The sequence below is a fragment of the Meriones unguiculatus genome, chromosome 14, assembly GCF_030254825.1.
Source record: "Meriones unguiculatus strain TT.TT164.6M chromosome 14, Bangor_MerUng_6.1, whole genome shotgun sequence".
In the NCBI taxonomy this organism is placed as follows: domain Eukaryota; kingdom Metazoa; phylum Chordata; class Mammalia; order Rodentia; family Muridae; genus Meriones; species Meriones unguiculatus.
In genome coordinates this window covers 74,144,859-74,171,992 of record NC_083361.1, presented here as the reverse complement: position 1 = coordinate 74,171,992, position 27,134 = coordinate 74,144,859, and the positions used below count along the sequence as shown (strand labels likewise).

Below are 27,134 nucleotides of genomic sequence, written 5' to 3'. Positions count from 1 at the left end.
GATGGGGGGACTTCCTCCCCATTCATCTGACCCTGTTTTGTCAGGTATCTTCAGGACTGGCTGCAAAGTCCTCCTCTGTGGCCTAACAGGACTGCTCCTCCCTTGGGGGGTGGGGATGTAAAAAAGCCAGCCATTGAGTTCCTGTTAGAAATAGTCCTTGTTCTCCTTACTATGGGAAACAAATTGGTTACTGTGCTACCACGGGCTACATCCAAGCAGACATTCTAGGTTATATCCATACATGGTCCTTGGTTGAATGACAGTCTCAGAAAAGACCCTGTGCCCAGATATATTTGGTCCTTGTGGAGCTCCTACTCTTTCCCCACCATACTAACTCCCCTTCTTTCATGATTCCCTGTACTCTGCTGAAGGTTTGCTTATGAGTCTTAGTATCTGCTTTGAAACACTGCTAGGTAGAGTCTTTCAGATGTCCTGTGTAGTAGACTCCTGTCATACGTTCAATGTACATCCCATCTGTTTTTCTAAATGAGGATTACATTTAGTGTTTTGACTGTCATATGGCAAGAGGATTTTCTTTTTTGAGCCAATCTATTTAATCTTCTGTAAGCTTCTTTTATGTTTATATGCATCTCTTTCTTTAGGTTGGAGAAATTTTCTTCGGTGTTCTATTGAAAATATTTTCTGGCCCTTAGAGCTGCAGTCTTTTCGTTCTTCTATTCCTATCATTCATAGATTTGGTCTTTTCATAGTGTCCCAGATCTCTTGGAAGTTTGGTGTCAGGAACTTTTTAGATTTAACATTTTCTTTGACTGATGTATCAATTTCTCCAATAGTATCTTCAACCCTTCATATATTCTCTTCCATCTCTTGTATTCTGTTGCTGATTCTTGTGTCTGTCATTTCTGTTCTCCTCTCTAAGCTTTCCATCTCTAGTAGCGCCTCAGATTACATTTTCTTTATTTCTTCTTCTTCTTCTTCTTCTTCTTCTTCTTCTTCTTCTTCTTCTTCTTCTTCTTCTTCTTCTTCTTCTTCTTGTCTTGGACAGTTTCATTTATTTCCTTCTTCTGTTTGATTGTATTTTTCTGTATTTCTTTAAGGGATTTATTCAGTTTCTTTACCTGTATGATTGTATTTTCCCGCATTTCTTTGAGGGATTTATTTTTGTCTTTCAAGGTCTCTATCATTTTTTTCTTTATTAATTACAATTTACTCACTTTGTATCCCCCCTGTGGTTCCCTCCCTCCTCCTATCCCAATCCCTCCCTTCCTCCACCCTCTGCATGCATGCCCCTCCCCAAGTCCACTGATAGGGGAGGACTTTTTTTCCTTCCTTCTGATCCTAGTCAATTAGGTCTCATCAGGAGTGGCTGCCTTGTCGTCTTCTGTGGCCTGGTAATGCTGCTTCCCCCTCAGGGGGAGGTAATTAAAGAGCAGGCCAATCAGTTCATGTCAGAGACAGTCCCTCTTCCTATCACAATGGAACCCACTTAGATACTGAACTGCCATGGGCTACATCTATGCAGGGGTCTTAGGTTATCTCCATACATAGTCCTTGGTTGGAATAGCAGTCTATCATTTTTATAACCTCAGATATAAGATTTTTTTTTTCATGTGCTTCAGGTGTGCTAGTATCTCCAGGGCTTGCTGAGGTAGAATAGTTGGTTTCTGGTGGTGTCATATGGTCCTGGGTTTTGTTGTTTGTGTTCTTACACTGGCCTTTAGCCATTTGGTTGTTCCTGGTGTTAGCAAACCTGGGGGTGTCTGATTGGTAGTTGGCCTCTAGGATTATAAGATTTGCTGTTGTACTCAGATAGTAGCAACTTTTGGCTTTCCTGGGTGAAAGCATATCTCTGGGGATACAAGAAGAACTTGTAGTCTCTGCAAGTCTATGGAATTACAGAGGGGGTAGGAACCAGAAGACGGGGCATTCTGGATGCTGTTGATTCCTGATGGGAGTTGGTCTCTGCTGCTCCGTGATGGCTGCTATTCCCCAACATTGCCAATCTCTGAGAATGCAGGTGGGGATGTGACCTGGTGAATGGAGTGGCCCAGAAGATGGTGCTTGGAGCATGGTTCTGTTCCCCGGTGGTTACTGGTCCAGGAAATGAGGCAAGCCTGGTAGATGGTTGGGCACAGATGGCTCCAGGCAGACCACACCAGCAGGTTTCTGCAGCTGGTCTGTAGCAGACCAGGACCTGGGGGACAGGTCCTCACCTGCTGTTCCCTAGTAGTTTTTGGTCCCAGGAAATGGAGTGGGCCCAACATATGGTGTTTGGAGCATGCTGCTGTTCCCTGGTGTCTTCTGGTCCCAGAAAATGGAACAGCCTCATAGGTGGAATGGTCTTGGAAGGTCCTAGGCAAACCATGCCTGCCCTCCATGATAACTTTTAAAGAAAGAGCAGCTTGAACTTCATGACTTTTCATTCCTATCTCTGGGCAGGCTATTTCTCCAACAATTTCTTTACAATTGATACCCAGAATTTTAAACTGTTTAGACCTTTTGCATTAGAAGAAGGGCCAGGTCTTCTGTTTTTGTTTTTTTTTTTTGTTTGTTTTTTGTTTTTTTGTTGTTGTTGTTTTTTATTTTTCTCCCTCAATTTATGAAGTTTGAAGTTTCTAACATTCTTCCTGCCATTCTACATATGGAGTAGAATTTCTATAAACAAGTTGCCTTTTAGGACAGAAAGTTTAAAAAACTAAGAAGCGCATAAGCCGGGAAGCCTCAGAGTTAAAAAGGGAGAGGTTAAATTAGTTCTTCAACTTACTTTTAAATGTCACTGGGGAGAAGGGATCTTGGTAAATATGTTCTTGAAGGAAAAAATAAGAGATACTGACTAAAGCATATGTTGCATTTCTGTCCAAGGACTAGCATATCTTCTGTGGATTTTTATGCTTTCACCATGCATAAAATGTGGCTTGACTGACCAGAAGGTTGGCTGAGATTCAATATTGGTATAGCCCAGGCAATTTCAGGCAATTGTGTACTTTGAATCAGAATTATGTTTCACTGAGCTCATTCTATTACAGCTAATATTTCATCAGGTCCAATGTCTGCTAAGCCACCAACACATAATTTCAAGGTCATATGCACTTGAAATATACATATTAAAAGATATAGATGTATATCCTCAATTTTAGTTTTTACATCCTCCATCATCAAACAATCAATCAATCTTGCTAGTTATTATCCATCTATCTGTTTATCTATCTAATCTATCTATCTGTTTATCTATCTAATCTATCTATCTGTTTATCTATCTAATCTATCTATCTATCTATCTATCAATCAATCATTTATCTGTGTGTACAGGCAAGCATATGTCATGGCAAATATGTGGAAATCAGAGGATCAATTTCAGAGACTGCTTCTCACTGAGGCAAGGTCTTTCTTGTTCCGGCTACTGTGTTGGGTAGTACTCCTCCTGACTAGCTGGCATAAGGATCCTCCAGCTAATTCTGCTGTTTCTGCCTCCCACCTCTCAACAGAAACACTGAAATTGCAGATGAAAGTCACCACATCAGGTTTTTATGTGGGCTCCAGAGATTCCATTCTGTTTCTAAGTCTGTGAAGCAAGCAATTTACAGCCTGTCCCATTTCCTTGGCCCCACGCCCAGCAATTTTGTCCAGGTTTCTTCTTTACAAGACTAATATATATATATATATATATATATATATATATATATATATATATATAAACAAACACGGACAACACCAGTATATTTAGAGGAAAACCATTCAATTACAGCTTTCCAACTATCATCCATGAGTTGAATATACTTGAAGTACTTTGCCTCAAACAAAATAGGAATTGTGAAAGCTCAAAAAGATTTTGGAAATTAGTTTACAAACAAGGATTATGAAAACCATTAGAAATTTCTGAACATATTGAGGTTTAATTGTCTTTATTGTCAGGATCCTTCTCAGGCTTGTTATTTTACCTGCTTCAAACAAACCCATTTTTAAAGATGGAGGCGAGCTAGAAAATGTTGCAGTATGGCAATCTTAGAGTTTCCTAGAGCCTACTTAATGCTGTTTGAAACCTAAGAAAAAAAATTATGAAAATCTTAGATGAATTTTAGTTTGCTCTGCCCCATGGTCACCAGTTTCCAAAGCTCCTTCACAACCATAATCACTCTGTCCTCATGGCTAGCAGCAGATGTCATGGGTGGGAATTGTAAAAATCTCAGTACAACAAAAAGTAACCGAAACCAACTCAGTTCGAAAGCAAATTCCTAAGCCAAAGATTTTTCAAGGTTTCTATGTGGATTCTTAAATAAGATTTAAAAAATCGATAAGCTCTCTCATAAATTTCTTTTTGTTTATAGAAAATATCTTAGCTCTTCCCAATAGCAGATTATTTAAAAATTCTATTTGTAAGAAGACACCTTGAAGAGTAACTAATATTTTTTACAGTCCTTACTACATGCCCAGGGCTTTCCTGGATTCTTTGTGTATACTGAAGAAGGCATTTGGTTTTCAGAGCTCTATCTGAAGTGAATACCTTACATGTTTCTCTTGCAATGAAATCTTACTCAGTTCCTGAGTTCAGTGGTTAGATGTCAGATAGGGTTTTCTGGAAAATTTTGTGTAGAGAAACTGAATTACTTAAATCTACTTTAGCTCCCCTACTTGAATGAAATGGTCTTAGGTGAAAGGCCAAGAATTTAAGTAGCCAAGTAGCAAGTCTAATTTTAATTTATTTGTTTGTTTATTCAATTGTTTTTTGACACAGGGTCTCACTGTATAACCTTGGCTGGCCTGGAACTGACTGCAAAGACCAGGTTGGCCTCAGACTCACAAAATTTTCCTGCTGTTGCCTTATGAGTTCTGGGGTTAACGGTATCACACACAAGTGTAATTAAAAAGACAAATGAAAATGCCCTAGGATAAGACCTTAGAAGTAGAGAATACATAGTTAGAATCATCACAGTTTGTCTCAGGGAACATGCAGAGCAGAGGGAGTGGGAACTAGTTCACCAGAAGGACAGCTGTGAAAGTCTGTCATTGGAATGCTTGTAGAAACAGGACTAAGTAATGTCAGTATCAATAGACACGCAAATGGTGAGCAGGAGAAATCTCACTCAGGGTGTCACACTCCTAGACAGAGACTTCCAGGCAACTAATGACTGCTGGGAGGAGAATTAACCTACTCAGGGATGAGACTCCAAAGTGGTTAACCGCCACATCATAGCACAGAGACAAAAAAAAAAAAAAAAAAAAAAAAAAAAAGGGAGGGGCAGGAAGTAGGAGAGGGGGAAAGCATGTGATCTAATTAATTAAAAGTGTATTAAGAGTCAAAAGTATAGAATCATCTATTTCACAGATGCAGACAAGTAAAGGAATCTTTCTGGGATTTAACAAATATCAGACAGGTCCAGCAGATTCTGGTCATTATGGCTTTGGGCTGTGCCAGAAACAAAATGCCCAGTTTAATTTCTCCCCTTTGTCACGTAAACATGTTCTGTAGGTTTTTTGGACCTTTGTTTGGGAAGGCTTATCAGAGAGCTCAGTGTCAGCAGACTATGATGGTTTGTAGACAACAAACCTTTGCTGCATGGCTTAGTCTGGAAAGATGGTTTGTCACTTAGGAGCTGTCTTTACTGAAGTCCATCAACCACAGGGGAGGGGGACGCTATCTGCCTATTAGGAAAATATGCCTCCCAGTGTAGAATAATCTTTGCTTTGAGTACAGAATAACCGGAGCTCTTGTTCTTGCCTATTCCTCTTGCCTGAAAAGTTAGGGTCTATTCAAACCATTGTTCTCAACTCAGGATGATCATAAGAAGTGGTGCCAGAGCTAGTTAAGTTCATATATATATACTTTCCAAAATTTCCTGAAGTATTTAATGAATGGTGGTGATCATACATTAGACTTCACAGAGCCCCCACAAAACAGAAAGGCAAGACATTATATAAAAATAAAATTATACTCGGTAACAGTCACAAAAACTGTTTTTTGGAGGCCTATAAGCTAATGGCCTTAGCTGTCCATGCAGAATATCCGATTCCTTATCAACACAGAAAGTCAAAGAATTTTGGCAAACTCTAGGAGGTTCAAGAAGCTGGACTTTAAGCGTAGTATACCTGGGCTGAGTAAAGCAAATCTACAATCCTACACACAGTAGGCAAAATCAAGACAGACAGTAAGGCCCTGTCTCAAAACACCAAAAAGCAAACAAAAACTTCATCAACATAATAAAAGATAAAGCTACAATGCATGTTTTTAGTGTTACTTTCCTTCGAGGGCTCAGCAATTGTCATTTTGGTCAGCTGCAATTTAAAAAAAAATTATATTTAGGAGGTAGATGCTGACAAATCACTGTGTGTTTGAGGCTAGCCTGGTCTACACAGCAAGTCCCATGCCAGCCAGGGCTACAAATGGAGACCCTATCTCAAAATAAATAAAATCATATATGTTTAACATAGCAAGTCTTAAGAGTCAGCATGCCAAGTTAGACTGAGCACACGCAACTAAAATCCCAGGCGATTAAATAACATCCCCAGTGCTCTGGAAAAAATAGAATCAACAGATCTTGGTCTTGGTCATGACTGCATCACTTATTAGCTGTGACACTCAGTATACTAAGTCCCTTGCACTTGGCCTAAATCACTGTCTTTATCTGTGTGCGGAGCTTAGGTAGAATGACTGCTCTGGTTTTCTTGAGCCTCAAAAAGCTTTTGGTTTATGACATTATTGTAGAACTCTGATGGCATTGCCTAATTTGCCTGTCACATTACTTTTAATAGATATCAGCTGTTTACTCAGCATAATGATTTCATATCACTGCAAAACATCCATAGACGTCCCAAAGAGCTACTCAAATCTAAACAGTCTAGTTCACTCATTAAGCTACTATTATTTACCAGTGAAGGCCGACCAACATTTCCAAATACAGAAGACACATGACAAGAAATGGTTTCAACATGCAGGTATTATGGAAACCCTTTATTTTCTGTATGAATTTAGAGTTCACTAGGTATTGTCAGAAGATACCCCTTGACATAAGGTTAAAAGCTTTTGTTTTATTTATTTATTTGTTTGTTTATCTGCATGTTCATGTAAGTATAGAAGCATAAGCAGGTACAGAAGCCAGAAGCCAACTGTGGCCAACTGTGTTCTTAGGAACACTCACTTGATTTTGACACAGGCCACTTACTGACCTGGACTTGTTCATTTAACTACACTGACTGACCAGTTAGCTCCAGGGATCCACCTGTCTCTGTCTCCCTGGTGCTAGGATTACAAGTGTGTCAGCATGTCTGGCATGGATCCTGAAGACTGACATTAACTCCTCATACTTGCACAGCAAGCACTTTTTGCAGCTGACCTATTTTCCCCTTCCCTAGGTTGTCTCCTACATGACATATTTTCTTTGTCTTTTCTCCTTAAAAAAAAAAAAGCATCATGGAATATAAATGCTTCGAAAGGAAGGAGTCAGTGACAAAAATTCTTGTAAACACGTAATTCTGTAGTACTGATTGGATGGTTGTGCTTTTACATGGAGTTTTTAAAATGAAATATTTGGTTTCATTGTAGATGACCAACAAAATTCATTATTTGACAACTTAACCATTGCTCACAAAAGTCTTATATAACCACGTACGTATATAAAAAAAAAAAGAGTGGTTCAGTTGATGGGAAGGATAAGAAAAAAATATCAAGCATGATTTTAAGTTCAAAAGGCAAGTCTTCATGGAAACCTAGTGCTAAGCTTCTGAAATTGCTGTTGTAAAGTCTCAATCCCGTGACTAAATCACTCTGCGAACGATGAAGACCAGTATGGAACACTGGGAGCTGCGTCCTACAGTTTAGGAATTGGTTTGGCTGCCACCGCTATGCTCTCAATCGCACACTCGTCGGTTCCTCTGCGGATCTGGAAGTAGCCGCTTTCACCCCACTGAGGGCCCCAGCTGTTCTTCACAGTCCAGTACGCTATCCCAGTGGCTGGATCTCTTCCATAGCCCACGAGCAGAACAGCATGATTGGTCGGCTCAAAGGGGTTGAAAGGGTCTCTCAGCCCGGTGTGGTGGTAGATTCCACTGCGGTAGTGCAGGAAGTCGTCATGGACTTCAAAGGCAATGGCTAGCGGACCGTGCTGGACCAGCTCGAGCTTCATCAGGGCTTCATTGCAGCCACCGTAGAAACCACCCACATAGTAGTAGTCAGAAGAATAGTAGCGGAGGCAGTTTTTTTTTGGTTTGCACGGGGCATCTGTGGCTAAGTAGGGGAAGCAGTTTTCTTCCACCACTCCAAAATCCTGGGCATACTTTCCCGCAATGAGGTACGGGAACCCACCATCGCAACCTAAGAATGAAAACACACATCGTTACTCCACTTACGCTGGAAGAAGGCAGGTACAGCGTCTGCTGTGTCCTCCCTCTTCTTTTCTGTTCCTTGGAAGTTGTTCTGAGTTTAAATATCACTTCAGTCTTCCTTACACATTCATCTAACAATTCCCCACCCGAGCTCTTTAACAGGCATTCATTTAGCACTTCATAAGGAAAGTAGCTACTCTAGCATAGTAGTTGAGTGATGAGGGCTCTGAAACCAAAATAGGTTCAAATCTAAAAGTGTGGGAACTACTTAATGTATCTGTACCTCTGCTTATTTATCTGTCAAATATAGATGGCGACAGCACTATTGTTGAGGTTTAGAATAGTTAATTCACATAAAAACAATCACGTTAGTGAGTACAGTCATTGCCAAATAGACACACACACACACACACACACACACACACACACACTGACTCCTCAAGCAAATCTCCTCGACAACTTCCTACCAAGACTCCCATCTCCCTCTTCACCCTGGGCCTATGGCGCACAGGCCCATAAACTTGTACTTCCATCATTGTTCTCATCATTGTAATTATTTAACTTCTGCTTCTGTTGCCTAATTGCACACTTCACGAGCATAAGAAGAGTTTTGCTATCTTAGAGCTTCCAGGGCCTAGTCATCCTAATATGGTATGCAGTATTTCAGAGAGAATGAAAAGCTCACTGACAGTCATTCACCGTTCACTGGAAGCCAAGAAACTTCCCAGTGGCCACATACAAGCAGGTATCAGAAAACTTTAAAATGGTAGTATTTTAAATAGTATTTCCTTTTAAATATTATTTAATATTCTGTATAGCCTGTTCTGAAAGACTAAGTACAAGGAGATAAATTCTCTTAAAAAACAAAGTGATATTAATATAGCATTAGTAGGGACAGGGTTGTGGAAAGAGATCATGTCTGGAACCTAAAGCTGTATCATTTTCCTGAGAAAAATTTGCTTATATTCACTCTGTGCTTTTGAATAAGATCTGTGCCTGCTTTTTACAGTTTTATACACTGTCAGGTGATTCTGTAAGAGGCAGTACTCTCTTGATGTACTGACGTCTTGCTGTGGGATGCAGTGGATCCCATGAGATACTGTCCACTGATAATTGATGGGGCCAGATTCAAACCAGGGATTTATGGCCACAGGCCCCATATTTCTCTGCTATGCTACCCCTTTAATTTTTCTAGCTGTTGATATACAGACAAGTAGCTCATATCATAGCTCCGAAATAAAACACTTACCTTGGGCATACTGGCTACAGGACACAACCTCCTGAGGACTCAGGATTGGGGTCTGAGAATTGTTGGTTAATATACGAATTCTTGATTCTAGCATACCCATAGAGGCAAATGAGTAGCAGCTTCCACAAGATTCTGTAGATGATGAAAAAATAATATGTATGTTGTTTATTTTAATTTCACAAGGAAACACAAAAACCTGAGTGAAGAAGACACCTTAATATAGGATTTAAAATAAAAGGGTTTTTTTTTTTTAATAAAAATTAGCACAATATAGAAGATAATCTACAAGCACAGAACCTGACATGCTTCTGGACAATAAAGAATGGATTTATTCTATAACAGTTTCAACCACTGGAGTGAGAGAAATGTAGTGGGACACATGTGAGCTAAACTTTTAAAAAAATTCTAATGCAGTAAACTGAGTTTATCCAAAATTCATTGAAATTCTAAGTTCTGGTGCTAGAAGTTGGGGGCAGTTCTCATGAATGGGATCAGTGTCCTGTAAAAGATGCTGTGAGATCTATTGGCAAGGGCCAAATGAATTTATGAGAAGCATTTGCTAGGAAGACAGTTGCCATTCCAGGAAAAGAAAAAATAACGTATTATAAAGTAATGTATAAGAACAATGCTACTTTTCTATATGTTTCTTCCAAGTGCCTGGGTAAAAGAAATAAACATTAAGCATAGTAAAACTGGATGTCTCCTTGCTATAGTTTTTAAATAAATGAATACAGCTTTATCCTTCTACTGTTGCACAGACTCTCTCGCCTCTGCCATGGATACAAGGATTACATGGCGATACGGTCATACCAAATCTAAGATAAAGCCCGTTCTACACAAGGTGTATATCATTTAATTTATTATATTAGTTTTACAAAACTACTAAAGTGCTAAGCACCTCATTATAAATCCAAAGATTTATGAAGTCAATTTAACTAATTTTCCATATATAGGTATCTTTAATAAACCTGATTATTTGTAATTTGGTAGCCACCTTGTTTCTAAAAGAGCACTTTGAAAACTTTTGTTTTAAAATGTTAGCAAGAATATTGTTTTTCCGTCTCCTGGTAATGATTCACGAACCTCCTGCAAGCAAAGAAAAGCCAGGATGCTGTTTAAACTCCACTATCGTAAACCCTATTTGAAATGCTCAGACTGTTTTTCCTCACACTAAGCTGGGATTTCCTCGAGTGCTCTTTATCTTGCCATGTGACACAGTGAAGGGCCCAGTGCGTGCTTGTGGAAAGAATGAGTCAAGAGATGACAAGTAGGTACATATTTACAACCCAGAAATAAAGTAAATTCAAGGGTAGCTATCAACCATCTACTTATCTCTGAGCTCCGGAGGAAGCAGAACTGTGGATCCTAGCTTGAGCCTACTCCTACAGGTCACAGTACCACAAGACCCTGAGCACAATCCACCAAGCATCTCATTCCTTCTTAACTGCTACCGCGACTGATCTTCCTCCCAATTCTCCTTTCTAAAACTCTCATATTTACCATGTTACACACTGCTCCCGCTGCTGAGCGATCATCTAAATTATGAAGATGAGAAGATAAACACCTGTCAGGTGACTTAGAAGGCACTACTACAAAATCTACTCACTTGACAACTAAGTCAATGGCCTGTCCACCAGCTAACCGAGAGCAGATGTTCCTACCTTGTTTTCTCTTAGTGCGGGGCTAGTAGCCCTTGCATTTTTTTTTTAATCACTGTAATTTTGAATCACAACTTAGTTTGTTCATGAACAAAGGATAAGCCCTGTAAGAGCAGAAATTGTCTTATTCTTCACCTTATCTGAAGAACTACAAAGCAAAAACACGTTTTCTTTTCCTATTTGGCTTTTGTTTTTGAAATCTACTTCAGATATGCTTTCCTTGTCGTGTAATCACTACATAAAAGATTAACTCTGACCTTGTGGTTTCCAAACCATCTAGAAAATACTTCCTCTGGACTCCTCCTTAAAACAAGGCAATGTCAAAGAAGAAATGAGTGACCAAATAACCAAAGCCACTATCATGTACAACAGACACCTGAGTTCTAGTAACCATGAGTTTTCTCAGCTTTTAGCAGCCGCGGAGATAAAGCCTGTAAGTATTAATCATTAAACCCACATTATCTGATTATATGATGGGAAGGAGAGGTCACATGGCTCAGAATGTGCTTTGATTAGAAATCACAAGGAAATTTTCCCTTTAAGTCCCTGACTTTCTGGAAAGACTGTCAACTGCTAAGATAATCATTGCCTAGGGTCCAATGGAAGGGGAGGAGGACCTACCCTATCATTGGACTGGGGGAGGGGCATAGGAGAAGAAGAAGAAGGGAGGGTGGGATTGGGAGGGATTGGGAGGGGGCTACAGCTGGGATACAAAGTGAATAAACTGTAATTAATAAAAATAGAAGAAAAAAAATAATCATTGCCTCCTTTGGGAAAAAAAAATCCAGTTTAGGGTCTAAAAGAAACATAGGATGTACGATGACTATAATGCAATAAGTAAGAAGGGGCCTCATTCCCAGAAATCTTGGCGTGGGACCCCATCTCCAAAGAGACAGAACATGCTTTCCACATGATCGCAACCTCCAGCAATAGGGAACATGCTTTGTCCCTCATTAGCCGTGTGACCCAGGGTAAGGCTTAGCCCTGGGCATTTATTTTCATCTTTGTGCAGAGATAGATTAGGCAGAGTGAACAACTTAAGGGCCTTGACTTCTTGCGCTAATGAGCAACATTTATAAGCAAGACCTAAACAGAGTAGACTCTAAATATCCACATTACCTAATGTGGTGATCCTACCCTGCAGAGCCACTCTACTCTCCCAGATACAAAAAGACCTGGGGGAAAACAAAGTAAATACATCTCCAACTTTTCTCTCCCCACTTCAGCCTAAAGGTAATCTGGTGATAAGGAATTTATAAAGCTGTTTTAAGGTATAAATGTAAAACTTCATTTGCCTTTCCAATATTTACTTCTGATTTAATCTTAATTTGTTCACAGATGAATTTGTTCACAGATGAAGTTGTGAATTCCCTTAACTATGGTTAATATAGACTGGTATAACAAAAGTGGAAAATTTCCAAGTATCTCAATTAATAGGAAGAGAAAAAAAATCAGTGTCTTTTCAACTCTGAAGTATAAGAAAAATATCAAAAAGAAGTTAAAAGAGGTACTTCTAAGTAGGTGTGTTACTTCCTCAAGCACCTGATATTACAGTTCAGGTGAGAGACTGGTTGAAAAGCCGTCAATTCACAAATGACTTGTGTTTTGAAATTTCCATTTGTTGGTATAAATCATATTTACAAAACACAAAGAATGTGGAGATTGAGGGACTATCAGAGCTTTTACCAATTTTCCAGAAAAACAATGTCAAAGAACTTCCTTCAAAATATCTCATCTTCTTTCCCTGGATTACTGTCTCATAACACCTGTCTATAAATGGGGGGGGGGGGACGGACAGACACTCTACCCTTCCCCAATGACTGCCACAATCTCCTTATTAATGCATCATGTTCTACTTGAATGTTTTGCTTCTAAATTCTAAGTCTTGGGGAAAAAAGTTATTAACCTTTAAACAGAGGGCTCAGTGGGTAAAGTGCTTGATATGCAAACACAAGGGCCTGTGTTCAGATCGCCAGGACCCTCATAATAGCTGCGTGTGGTGGCATAGGTCTGTAACCCCAGAACTGGGTTGATGGAATCAGGCTTGCTAGGCAGCACTGACCATTGCGAGCCCCAGGGTCAGTGAGATGATGTTTCACAAAATAAGGTGCACTGCCATGAGGATGACGTCCCTCGTCAACCTCAGGTCTCCACACACCCAGGTGACGGCAACTGCACATACATGCACATACACCATACGCAGAAGCTTCCTGACATATATCGAATTACTACAAGCACCAAAGATGCGCCATCGAAGTAGTCCCAGCTCATATCATTTGCCAGTTGCTATGTGCTACGGTGTCAATAATGAAATCCACACAAGACATTCGTTACTTCCCTAATTTTTCCTATCATAGTTAGAGTTTCTATTGTTGTGGTACAATACCATGACCAAAATCAATGTGGGGGAAAAGGGGGTTTATTTCATCTTACCCCTCCAAGTAATGGTCTACTATGAAGGGAAATCAGGGCAGGAAGTTAAGGTAGAAACTGGTGTAGAAGCCATTAAAGAGTTCTGCTTATTGGCTTGCTCTTCGTGGCTTATTTGGCTTTTCTGATAGCACTCAGGTCCACCAAGGTCATAGGTGGCACCTCCCAGGGTCGTCTGGACCCTCCCACATCAATCATCAATCAAGAAGATGCCCTAAAGGCTTACCTACAAGCTGGTAGAGGGATTTTCTCAAGGAAGTTCATTCTTCTCAAAAGATTCTAGCTTAGTGTCATGGTGACACAAAACTAGCCTGAACTGGATTTACTTGATAATCAGGTAAATTTTAATCCTCTGCAGGCTGAGTGACTGATTAGAACATTCAAGATTCTAAGGAATTGTTTGAGAGCCCAGGGCTTTGGTTACCTTCAGTAGCCCGACAATTATTTACATACCACTGTTGTATCTGACCAAATATCCTTTTGATGATAAGGTAACTTCTTTGAAATACATTAATTAACTAAGTTAATAGCAAACCACCAGGTTCCCTTAACAGTAAACACAAGAACATCATTAGATAGCATCTAAATTTCACAACCAAGATTTGTAGTCTTTGCTGTAAAGCACATGCTTGATTCTCCCATTATCATATTTGGCAAATGAACTCAATTATAACTTTGTCTTGCTCTGTGACTCCAAAACATTATGAAGTCCACATGGGACATTTCTTCTCTAATCCAAGCACGCACAGAGACTCTGTCTTAGTGAGTTTTTCTATTGTTGAGGCACAACACCTCGACAAAAAACAATTTGGGGAAGAAAGGATTTACTTCATCTCACACTTCCAGTTAATGGTGTATTATGAAAAGAAATCGGGGCAGGAACTCAAAGCGGGAATTAATGTAGAAGCCATTAAAGCGAATGATTAACAAATCATTCTTCAAAATGAATGTGTACATGCTTTTAGTATTTTATTTTAACAACCTGCAATCTAACATGCTAACAACTTTGAAACTTACTTTGAAAATCACAAAATGTTTCAGAAAGTTTTGTGTTCGAAGCACCTCAGATCAGGTTCCTAACCTATATTAATGAATCTCCACACAACTGTTGCGTAAAACTTAGGAAAGAAAGATTATCTGTTCTCACGTGCAGGTAAAGGAAGTTTTGTAACTGCAAAGCTAAATGAACTCATGACTAAGGAAATTGAGGTCTCTGATTCGACTAGAAGCCATATTCTGATATGAAGTTAATTAAAAGGTCTGTATACATACAGCTCAAGAAATCTAAGCTTACGTAGTAATTAAAGATCACAGACTGGGAAAAGTGGGACGGCAGGTAGCAGAAGGGATCCAACTAACCAGTTTAATTTTTATTGGAAAGAAGACCAGTTTTAATTGCACATAATTATTTCTTTCCATAGACGTGTATCCTGGCATCTAGGTAACTGAGTTCACACTGGTAAAATCTATGTTGAGAAATGTTGAGCTCAGGTAAAAAGATTATTTAAAGCAAATTTGGTGCAAAAGACGGAAGAATTCAAAGACCATTTGCATGTGTCTGTGTGTGTGGCTTATTCACGCAGGATCACACAATATAGTGTAGGCTATCTACCAATATTAGCAATCATCCCGCTTTCAACCTCCAAAACATGTGCCAAAAAACTTGGCCTCCATCTCTTTACCAACCTAGGAAGACCTTGACAATTCCCTGTATCCCTAAGTCCATCCTAGAGCCTAATACATTATAAAACATTAAAAATGGCTTGTAATGACTTAATGAAAACTCAGACTTTTGTTAGTTTTACCTTGGTTTCGAACAGGGCTGACAAAATTGACGCCACGGACATTTCGCCAGTCCCAAGATTCTGGCAAATGTAAAATCTGTTTCTGTAGTTCAGCAGTCAGCGGGGCAGGTTTGGGCCTAGAATGGAAGTGCATATTTAGTGCCAAGATAAAGTCTTACCTTAGAAGATGGCCTCCTAACCTCGGGTTCCAAGGTTGAAGCCACCATAGCAGTTATTGTCTTGACTGAGAGCAGACCAACACTCTCGGCCCTTGAGTGGTGCAATGTGGCCATTACACAATGTGTCAGTTACATAACTCAGCTGCATGAAAAGCTTTCGGTTACTGCAGACTTTCGGGATCTAGTCCTTTTCCTTGTTCAGTGAAAGCTAATTTTAGCATGCTTCCCCTTAGGACCTGCTCTTACTTCTGGTAGGTGTTGGTCAAGAAACAAGATACAAATTAAAGATGTTCATTAGAGGGCCCAGAGAAAGCACGAGACTAACTGATGTTTGACTCAAGTAGCAACGGTTTTGCAATATGTGACATTCTTCGAGGAACTTCAATGTCACAAACTAGAGCTAATTTTTATGAAAACAGGTATACTCATGCCTTTTTAAAAGGTTTTATGAGAAAAAAAATCAATGTAATAATAATAACTCAAAAATTAAGACAAATTTGTAAATGGCATCTATGAAAACTATCACCATCAACATACATGTCACTGAAAGTACTAAATAAGATACTGGCACTCTGAAATAATTTTTTGGCACAAACTAAGAACTGAAACACTAACTTCTGTCTTCCTTTCATCCTGTAAGGCACAGTATTTGGACACAACACATACATACTAAAAAGATAAAAGTGGGAACACAAATATGGACACAAACAAAAAGAAAAAGAGGTGTTTCAGTGTACTAACGTGAGAATTAGAAACACTTTGCAGATATTATCCATTATCTAGTCTTAATGCCTCAGGCCTCAGTGTTTTAGAATCCAGTGAAATGTCTGTATCAGAAAGCAGCACAGAAGTGATATTTGCTTGTGATTTCAATGGTTTTCTGGCTTCTTAGTCCTCAGGTTAAAAATAGTTGAGACTTTCTAGTATACAACCAGATATTTATAGAAGAATCAACTCACATACAAAAATTCTACTGGAAATCGAGCAGTCAGACCTCCCTATTCGCTGTGATGTTTCCTTCTCCATGTGACTTCCATCTTGATCTTAAACTTTCTATGGAGCTCTAGTGGTAATAATAGCTTTTCATAAAACAAAGGTTGGTGTGTGGACGGAGTCTAAGAAAAGGAATCTCCCTAAAACAAAGCATTGTAACATATGACAAAACTATAGTGTGAGGCTCAGAACAAGCTCTTGCTTGTTCTGCTCTCGGAACAAGCTCTTGACTTCTTTCCTAGTTCCCTCTGCCTCAGATTTCTGTTAAACAGGTCTCAACTTTCTGTCACAGAGACATTAAGACTCTGTTTAGTGAATCCAGGAAAGGGACATTCCTTGTCCCAGTTTTGACTAAGCAGAGCAGCTCATTCACCAATAAACTGAGTTTGAGAGATATCATAGAATAGTCTATTGAGAAAGGACATTATTAGTTGGATAAGAAAAAGGCCATAGTGTCTCATAGCTGAATATTTCCATTGAATTGGGTTCATTTGTCCACTGACAAAAAAGTGATGTATCTCAGCCAGTTCAAAGAGCTACATCATTGTGTGACTTATTTCAATCATAATTTAAAAAATCAAATATTCTATATATAAGCATGAATTAATCTTTGAATGCTGTGAAAATTAAAGAGTATTTTAATATGTTAAGAGAAAAAAATTATCCTAAACAATTTATAGACCCTTATTGGTCTCTAGTTCTCTTCTCTTAAGCCAGGTTGGTTTCTCCTAAAGAAAAATTTGGCAGGAAGAGCCTTAGATTCTTAACAAATGCTAAGGAACCATAAATCCACTCCTAGATCCAGCCATCATTCTAGAAAGATAGTACAGAATACTCAAATTCTTACTCAGAGAAATAAAAAATTATGTATATATAAATACATAATATGTATATAATAATATAATATATAAGACATAAAATATATATTATATGACATATAATATATAGTAATGCTATATATATATATATACATATACATATATATAAAATTTGCCAAAACAGGAAGATGCAATGAGATTACAAACAAAAGATGGCACCAAATTTGTGGCTAGGAGTGGTGGTGGGAGGATAGAGAAATAAGTAATTATTTTTTTTCCTGAACCTTAAAACACCAAGATTTTCAGATTTTTTTTCTCAGTGGCAAATCTGACAGTTATAATTATCAAGCAGAAAAATATGTGAGGGAGCAGACGTGGTGGCGTAAAATGAAAATAAAGCTTTCAAAAATGTTTACCATAGTTTTTGAAAGCAAGACAAGTAGTAAACTCAGTTATGGACCTATTCAGATTACCTAGGATAGTAAGGATAAGTCTACTCTTTAGACTGTGGTTAGTAACAGCGAAATTGGCTACATTTCAAAGAATGACTGAAAATGACATTAAGGAGAGGAGACAAGATACAGGAATAAAAAAGAGTGGAGACAGGATGTGAATTTACAGCACAGGAAAGATCCTAAAACATGATTTGGACAATATCCACAAATATGAAGGAAGGTGAAAGAAAAAAGACAACAACAACAAACACAATTAATTGGGAGGACTAATGAGACAATGGGCCATCCAGGGGGGGCTGGTGTGGAGGGAGGATTACCTTTAGTTCTGAAGTCTTTACTAGTAAAAAGGAGAGGTACCATGTTACCTTGGGATCCTTTGGCTGTGGCCACCACTTCTCTTAATCAGATCTCTTAGGCTCAGCTTCTCATATTCCTTGTATATGGTTGCAGTCCAAGACTTCTGAACAGTATTGATGGCCTTGACAAAGTTGTGGTTATAAGTGTAGAGCCTATCAGAATATCTGCCAACAAAGCAGCACAGCTTCAGATACGGTCTTCTCAGATAAAACAAGTCTCCAATCAAACCGATCCCCACACTGTATGTCAAGGTGGTGTAGTCTTTTAGGAACATAGTTGGCACCACAGGTGAGTTGGAAGCTATTGCTTCTTACAGAGACTCAATTAGCCAGCTAGATATATGATGATATTCAGTAAACACATATGTATTAATGGTAGACTGGAAATAACCAAGAGCAATGTCCCCAAACAAGGAACTTATTAATGTAAATAGTATTTATATAAATAGTATTTATATTTATGTATTTCACATTACACAATGCACAAAGGATTATTTAATGATACCAAAGGAATGTATGCTGTATTAATTTTTAAAAGGTAAAGTTTATACAAATAAACAAAGCCGTGTTTATCTTTGTAGTTGACATGACAGTATCATCTTTTCTGCATGCCCCCTTTATCTATTTTATTTTGTATGTTTGAGAAAGACTTTGGTCTCAGAATCATTAATGTATTCCGGAATGGCTTTGCACTTCTGCTCCTCCAGTCTCTACCTTTAAGTGATAACATTATAGGCTTGCACCACCACACATGGTTCATGCAGCACTAAGCATAGATCCCGGCACTCCACACCTGCTAGGCTATCTGCCAAGCATGCCAAATTGATGTGTCCTTTTCAAAGTGCACTTTTCTAATCTGTTGTATGAACAAAAGATCGCAGCAAGTACATGCATGCAAGTTTTATACATATTCGAAGTATTATTCCATATAGGCGTTTTACGCCCTTGTCATTAAAAATCACTATCAGCAGAAATATCTGGGAATTTTAGGCAATGTGGACCACACTCAACCCAGACCAATAAAATCAGGCTCTGAAATAAGTTTTCCATGTCATTTATAAAAACATGAGAATTATTTGTCTATTTTGTGTGAAATGCTTGGCTATGGATACAAAAATAACACAAAAGTACATGCTGACAAAATTGTTAATTATTCACTGAATTCCAGGACTTGTCACACCTGTGTGTCAGTGGACAGCAATTACATAAGTGACTGTGTACTCCTACTGTAAAATAGTCTATAGTCTGAGTGAATTAAGTCACTATTACATTTTTGAGAAGCATTGTCACTCACTTCCTTTGCCGGGTCACAGTAGCTAAGAGAGCTTCATAAGAGAGCTTCATACACTGACATATGCATTAGAGTAACGACAGGCTGCCATCACAGCTCTTTTTTTGATAATTTAAATTTACTTTTTATAATTGATTCACTTTATATCCTGATTGTAGCCCCCTCCATCATCTTTTTCCTGTCCCACCTTCCCTCTCTCCCCTCCCCTCCCCATCCCCTATTCCTCAGAAAGGGGGAACCCTCCTCCCCTAACATCTGACCCCAGCCTATCAAGCCTTATCAGAACTGCCTGCATTCTCTTCCTCTGTGGCCTGGCAAGGGCTCCCCACTAGGGGGAAGTGATCAAGGAGCAGACAACATAGTCCATGTCAGTGACAGCCCCTGTTCCTCTCATTAAGGAACCCACATGAAGACTAAGCTGCCTATGAGCTACATCTGAGCAGGGCATCTAGCTCTTTTCCATGCATGGTGGTTGGTAAATGGCTAAGATAAAAAAAAATAACCCTCATGTGACAGCACATGCTGGAGAGAATGTGGAGAAAGGGAACCCTCCTCCATTGCTGGTGGGAATGTAAACTTGTACAACCACTTTGGAAATCATCCTGGCACTTTCTCAGATAGTTAAGACTAGTGCTACCTCAAGATCCAGCTATACCACTCTTGGGCATATACCCAAAAGATGTTCTACCATACAACAAAAACATTTGCTCAGCAAAGTTCAGAACAGCCAGAATCAGAAAACAACCTGGATATCCTCAACTGAAGAATAGATACAGAAATTGTGGTGCATTTACACAATGAAATACTACTCAGCTATTAAAAACAAGGATATCATGAAATATGCAGGTGAATGGATAGAAATAGAAAAGGCCATCATGGTATTTAAGGGCTATTTTTTGCATCTTAAGAGTCAAGAAGATTAAAAAAGATCAAGCCAGTTTACATTTCAGTGTGGATGGGATGGCCTCCTGAGACCACACCCTTACATGAGAGCTCCTGACTAGAGGGGTTGGAAAAATGCTTTTTTTTTTCTTTTTTTTCTTTTTTTTTTTTTTCTTTTCTTTTCAGGAGTATGGCTTCAGAAAAGTTGTCTGGCTACGGTGGAGAACTTCACACCCACATACATAACAGCAGCTCAAATTGTACTCAGTGAGTTATAAAGGATAAGGGGTTAAAAAGAAAAAGAAGAAACTGATAAGTTTGGAGAGATCATGGAAGAGTGTGGTCTGGGAGAAACTGGAGTGAGTGGAGGGTAGATATGAGAAAAATACATTATATACATATCCGAAATTCTCAAAGAATAAATATAAGTAAAATAATGTATCCAATATCACGTAACAGGTCACGAAGAGCTTAAAGACATCTTAAAGTTACTTTAATCTCAAAAGTTTATTTTTTTTTCCAATGCAGTTTATTCAGAAACCTTGAACAATCCTCGGACCCTGGGGAAAGCCAGCCCACAGCTTAAATAGCCTCTGGGTAGCCAACCCAGGCGTGCCACGTGGGCAATGCAGATAGGTCCACATACATGGAAGCAAGCCAGATCCTCAGCCTTAGCCAAATGTGGAATTGTTCGTGACAGAGAGCACTCACCATCGGGAAGGTGGAAGGCGGAAACCAGCTCCATCTTTAAGGCATAGCATTCCGCAGCTCTCTACAGTTCCCCCTTTTTGTTTAAGATGCATCAGGCAAGAGTAGAGGTCTGATCTCTGATATTAGAAATAAATTGGGACTTTGTACCGATGTTCGTTTAGGTGTCATCCACCCAAAGAGCATCAGACCAGTCCGATACCTTTTTCTCAGAGGCGGGACCTGGGGCATCAACCCGCATGCAATCAGACATGCTCTTCTCTGGGTCCAAAGCGGCTGACCCTGAGTGCAGTGCTTAGCCTCGCATCCTGAGCGTATCATTTTAGCTTTTTATGGTATCCAACCATGCTTGGGGAGAATGTCCTGCTTCAATGGCTGTAAAGGCCTGAATGATCATGGCTGCATCACACTGTTGTGAGACTCTAATCTTGCATATATACCACAGGCAAACCAAGGAGACCAACACCAGAAGGCCTGCTGACGCTCCCATGCCGTCAAAAGTTTATTTTAAGGATCAGGAATTGCAAGAGAGATTCCTCACAAAGTGGTTACAATGGTTGAAATGTTCAATCAGGCTCACCAGTAAGTAGCAACCCAGAAAGGAGGCAAGCTGAACAGCTTGTAAGAAATGACTCTGCTAAAGAAACATGCCACATAAATCTACTTAAATACTGAACTTAAAAGGAAGAGCTGGATCAGTTTCCATTTTGGTTAGCCCTCTGGGAGACAAGAAAGAGTAAGGCATCTTTCCAAACACATCTTCGTGACCTCACAGCTCCCGGTTATTCCTTGCCAGGATCACAAGGCTCTGAAGGTTTGGTTCATGTGTACCTTTAGTGGCTTTTATAACTAAATGAAATGGAAAAAGAAATGATACTTATTGATCCTCCTCTTGCAAAACTAACAATGCCTGAAAATTCTTGTTTGTGTGGTTCCTTAAGGCAGACGCCAGAATGAAAATAGTAACTGTCTTTTATAGGCTGAATTTTATTTTTTGGAAGAGGAAGGGAGAAATATTGTTAATTGTAATCTCAAACAGAAAAAAAATAATTAAAAAGAAATATGGAAAACCCTTCTCTCCAATATCTCAGCCTGAGATTGTATTGAGAAATAGGTCTTTAAAGAGGTAGTAAAGGCCAAGTGAGGTCATTAGTGTGGGCTCTGGTCTAGCTTAACTAGGGTCCTGAGATGAAAAGGTTAGGATACAGTAAGGAAGGCCAAATAAGGACACAGTGAGGAGGGGGAGGATCCAGCAGCAAAGCAGGAAGTAACCAAGTTCCAGCATCAGAACCCAGAGCAAAAGCTTTCCTTCGGGCCACCCAGCCTACAATGCTTCTAGGTGACAGCCCAAGCAAATACAACACTGCAGAAACACCAACAACTTTCCTTTCAGTTGCTTTTATGTTTACTGTCTGTTGTGTGTGTAAATGAACACTTGTCGTAGCATCATCACATACATGCATTGTGCAAGACATTACTATACCACAACCAATGAAATGACTTTTTTTTACTAGCAATTTGTGATTTTTCTGTGTTTCCTTTAACCATGTTTTTGTGTTTAACCATTCCCTGGTTCATTGGTTTTGAAATGTGTTGAAATATTACTTTTGATGGTCATTTCCATCCATTCACATATATTTCCAGTACAGTTTTATGTAACACGGCTAAGGTGATAAGCCAAAATGACAGTTTCTAAAAGCGAACACACACTCAACCCACACACCACATAAAACAAAGCTAATTGGAAGTATCCCACACCACAACTCACCTTTCCTGGAGATTTCCAAGGTGTGCCACTTTTACCTTCGCCACGTTCACCTTCTCGGAAGCACTTCCTATCTTCTTCCCAACAAAACAAGCCCAGTTCTGGCCTAGCACATCATGGACCCACCCAGTCATGGTCTCATGGCAGTAACTGATGACTGTGCTGCCCTTGACTTCATACTGGAACCAAGTGAGAAAATAAAAGACCAATTACACCTGTGCTTGGATCTCAGGTCTGTTTTCTTGGCTCCTATTTACTCTAAAGATGCATTGTGGCCCTCTGCCAACCAAAATAAATCTTCACTTTAGCTGAGGATGTCCCGATAATTACTCTAGAAAAGCAGAGAAACCAATTTTTCTAAGATTAGCATTGTCAGCCTCCAAACTGAATGCAATTCTAGGAATGAAAAAAAAATGGCTATGGAAAAAGCTCACATTTTAAAAGCAGCTATCATATCTAAGGCATTTTGCATTTAATTCTCACAATCAGTCTATGAAAAAATAACAAGCTATCCTGTATTTCTGATGACATTTCAGGAAGAGTCATCATTCCTTCTGAGGACCACAGGGCTGTTAAAGTGGCAGGGACAGAATTCTCCTCCTCTGGTTGTTTTGCTGTTGTTGTTGATGGAAGAGGTTCTCATTAGTCACAACAAATATTTTCTGTGTAGCTAAACAAAATCCTTTTTTGCTGTTAGTCTCCTGATGTATTAGAATATGCCCATCAAGAGGCAACTTAATTACTGGTTCCACTTTATTTCAGTAATATGGCTCTTTGCATGTTTACATGTTACCCCTGAAAGAATACTACAGTGACAGACCCAGGTTTGAATCCAGGCCCATTGGCTCTAGAGCCCGATTACTTTCATACAATGACATCTCATTGGGGAGGAGGACGTGACCACAATGCGCAGGAGGGAGGCAGGCAGAAGGAAAAAAGGCATGACCGTTAGTTCAGTTTGAAGGCAATTCTACTACACAATATTTAACTGTAAAACAAGGACACCACAAAAATGTCACACGCATAAGTGTGACAGTGGGACTCAGTTGTCCAGTGCAAGTTGATAAGCACGTCCCCGAATGGCCAAACCTAAAACTTTAGGCTGTGCAGCGTGTCAGAGCTTACATCTGTTGGGCTCTATGACACAGATGGACAAGTTAAGTGTAATAAATGCATTTTTTGACACAGTTATTTCCAACTCACAGTGTGCTTACCACAGTCAAGTTGAGAGATAGCCACATTGAACTATACAAAACTTCTGTTATCACTACAGTAAATATTCGTGATTTTATCCAGTATACCCTGAATCCCATAGACTTTAACCATGTGTTTCTTTTTGGTACTAGTTTTTGGTCATATTCATTGGTCCTCTTTGTCTGCTAAGACGAACCAGGTAGGCCTCAGAGAGAATGCCTCTTTCAGCTCTGCTGACTGGAAAGCAGCCTTAAAATATCAGAGCCCTGAAATTTTCCTTACAGCAGAATGTCTCTCTCTGTTTCTGTCTCTCTCTGTAACAATGTCAGTAAACTTTTACTGGAAAATAATAGAAAAAGAGAAAAAAAAAAGCCTAAAAAGTTTCAAATGTAAAAATTGAGAACATGTTTATTAACTCATAAAGTTTTGCAAGATTAATAAGAAAGGGTGAGTTGACCAAGGCTCAGGAAAATTGTATAGTGTGCCTCACGCTGTACAACAGTTTTCTTGGACTCCTGAGAAGCAGAGCCACCTACTAATATTAGTATATTGTATACAGCTGCTTTTCTACCACGAAGGCAGAAACCCTCTTATAAACACTGTACCCATTCCTTATCCACCTTAGGGATTTAAGACAACACATAAATGATACTCTCAGAGGACAGAAATAAACGATCTATGAGATTTGTTAAACTAGAGTTTAATAGCAAACACCCCTACACCTACAAATCAAACGTTGCTCTCTGTACCATGCAGCATTTCTTCATCTACTCCTCCTTCACGAACAGCTGGAGTGGTAAATGACGCGAGGGAGAGAAAACCAGAAACTACAGAGCAAATGTTAAATTCCTGATTGTGTTTCCATGTGTGTTATCCCAACCTCCATAAAGCTTCTTGGGATAAGGAGAACTATTTCTCTGAATGTAGTACTGGTAGCCCTGCAAAGAGGATGAGGAGTGCACTCCTGATACTCATGTATTATTGTTAGTAAGTTAGTCAGGTTAGTTAGTTAGTTAGTTTAATCCACTAGTTTCTCTGAAAACAATTCAGATTAGGTGACTCAGGAGAGCTTCACCCTGTGGCCCATGACTACTTCTGTCTCTGCCATTCTTGTCAAGGCCTTAATACTGCAGAGCAAAGGTAAAAGATATTAAAGACCTCTGAGGCTCGGAATGCCTAGGTAGAATCCAGCTCTGCTGCTTTAGTCCTGTATGTTCTTGGGTCAGAGTCTTGTATCTGTACTTTCGCCGGTGAAATGGGGTTGATAGCAAGAGATTCCAGCCCACAGAGGGTTTATGTGTTCCCCTTCAGGTAACTAACCTCTACGTTTATTCTTCCCAATAGACACAGACATTGTGAAAATAAGATATTTGTTTATTATCTAGGAAGCTGTCTGGCAGTACGAAGCAGTTAATTATTGAATGAAAAATAAAGAACAAGTGTCACTAGGAATCATGTCAACACGGACTTACAACATTCAGAAAAGTGAAGGAATTAATGATTAATAACAGCGTTGTAATGGTAAGTCGTCTAAGAGCAAGGAAATGCACAGGGTAACTTCAGAAATGCCCACTCTCCTCTACAAGCCTGTTTCGTGCTGTAAATTCAGGTTCACCTAGATGTCCCAAACATTCCCTTGGAACTTCCAACATGTACAGTCTCACACCTCTGGTTCTATATAAAATTAACAAAGTCTTGTAAATGCTTCTTACTACAGACACTTGATATATAGGAGTAATTAAAAAAAATAAACCCAAGTTAGTTATTTTAATTCATATCCTATAGGTGTATTAAAACTGGCATTTGCAATCACTTCTGATGCATTAAACTAATGGAATTACTTTCTCCTTTAAAACTGTATTTTATATTATTCTGTAGCTACAGAAATCTACTTCTTCTTTTTAACCTGAAGTTACCCTTGAAAGGCAGGACAGAGTGGCATACATAGGGCAGGGCTGTACGGTACAGCCCAAGGAGATAGAAATAAGGCATTGATTAGGTTAGGTCAAAGGTCAAGAGCTAAAAAAATCTTAACCCAAAGGACCTCCTCAGTGGGAATTTATTATTTCCTTGTTTTGGAAGTTCTCAGTGACTCTTCCAGCTACAGTGAACTCTTATATTTTTGTGAGGATTAAAAGGCAGAAATTCTGGCTTTATTATCCAGCAATAAATATAGTTAATTTTTTTATACCAAATAATTTTCTCATTTGTATAAACATTGGTCTCAAAAACTGACTTGCATAGATGAGACAATTGAAGTTTCCATTCACTTTTGCCAATTTCTATTTCAGAGAGAGAGAGAGAGAGAGAGAGAGAGAGAGAGAGAGAGAGAGAATTTGCTGTAATTTGAAGACTTTCTAATATGTGGCACTTAAATTCAGAGAACCGCTGTCCTAGGAGCTCTTCTGCTTCTTCAAAACTCCCATTAAGTTGCCACATTTTCTCCAGTGTTCTTAGTAGCCACCATATTTTCATCAACTCTCCTGAATCTACCTAGTAATATTGACCTGCTGGAGCTGGGCACACGCCTTTAATCCCAACAGTCAGGGAGGCAGAGGCAGGCCTGTGAGTTCGAGGACAGCATGGCCAACAAAGTGAGTCTAAGGCAGCCAAGGCTACACAGAGTAACCCTGTCCTGAAAAACAAACAAACAAAAGCAAAACAAAACAAAATATATTGCCTTGTTGGGGATATTTTATAACTTAGGCTATTTATCCTATAACACTTTACTGTGTTTTGATACTTCAAAGATCTTTTTAAAGTCACTAAAATATCCTGTCGTTGCTTTCCTGGACACACTTTACAGCAAATATTTGAATATTTATTTCACATAGTACACTGGTCAGGAGACACCAACAGTTTTGCTTTTTAAATTTCAGTTCTGTTTCTTATCATTCAAGAAGCTCTGAGCACGCACATGACCAGTAGAAAGCCTGTGTTTTTTCTACGGAAAACCACAAGATATTCATGACTGATCCTCCTTTGCTAGATTGCTAGAAAAGGATAAAAATAATACTGAAGTTTAAACAGTTTGAAAAGTTCAAAAAACACCGGAAAAGCAGCAACATAAGCATATATAAACATTTGTAAAGGCA

At 39.1% G+C, this 27,134-nt stretch overlaps 1 protein-coding gene across 1 annotated transcript in view; it reads right to left on the bottom strand.

Moving 5' to 3' along the window:
- Window positions 1–6,875: 6,875 nt before the first annotated feature.
- Window positions 6,876–27,134, bottom strand: part of Ctsc (cathepsin C) — a 35,222-nt gene continuing 14,963 nt past the window's right edge. The window contains exons 3-7 of the mRNA XM_021663960.2: window positions 22,849–23,024; window positions 18,209–18,364; window positions 15,420–15,535; window positions 9,527–9,658; window positions 6,876–8,266 (exon numbers count right to left, since the gene is read on the bottom strand). Of these exons, the coding sequence (XP_021519635.1) occupies window positions 7,764–8,266; window positions 9,527–9,658; window positions 15,420–15,535; window positions 18,209–18,364; window positions 22,849–23,024 (1,083 nt within the window). The 3' untranslated portion in view covers window positions 6,876–7,763. The remainder of the gene's footprint in view (window positions 8,267–9,526; window positions 9,659–15,419; window positions 15,536–18,208; window positions 18,365–22,848; window positions 23,025–27,134) is intronic.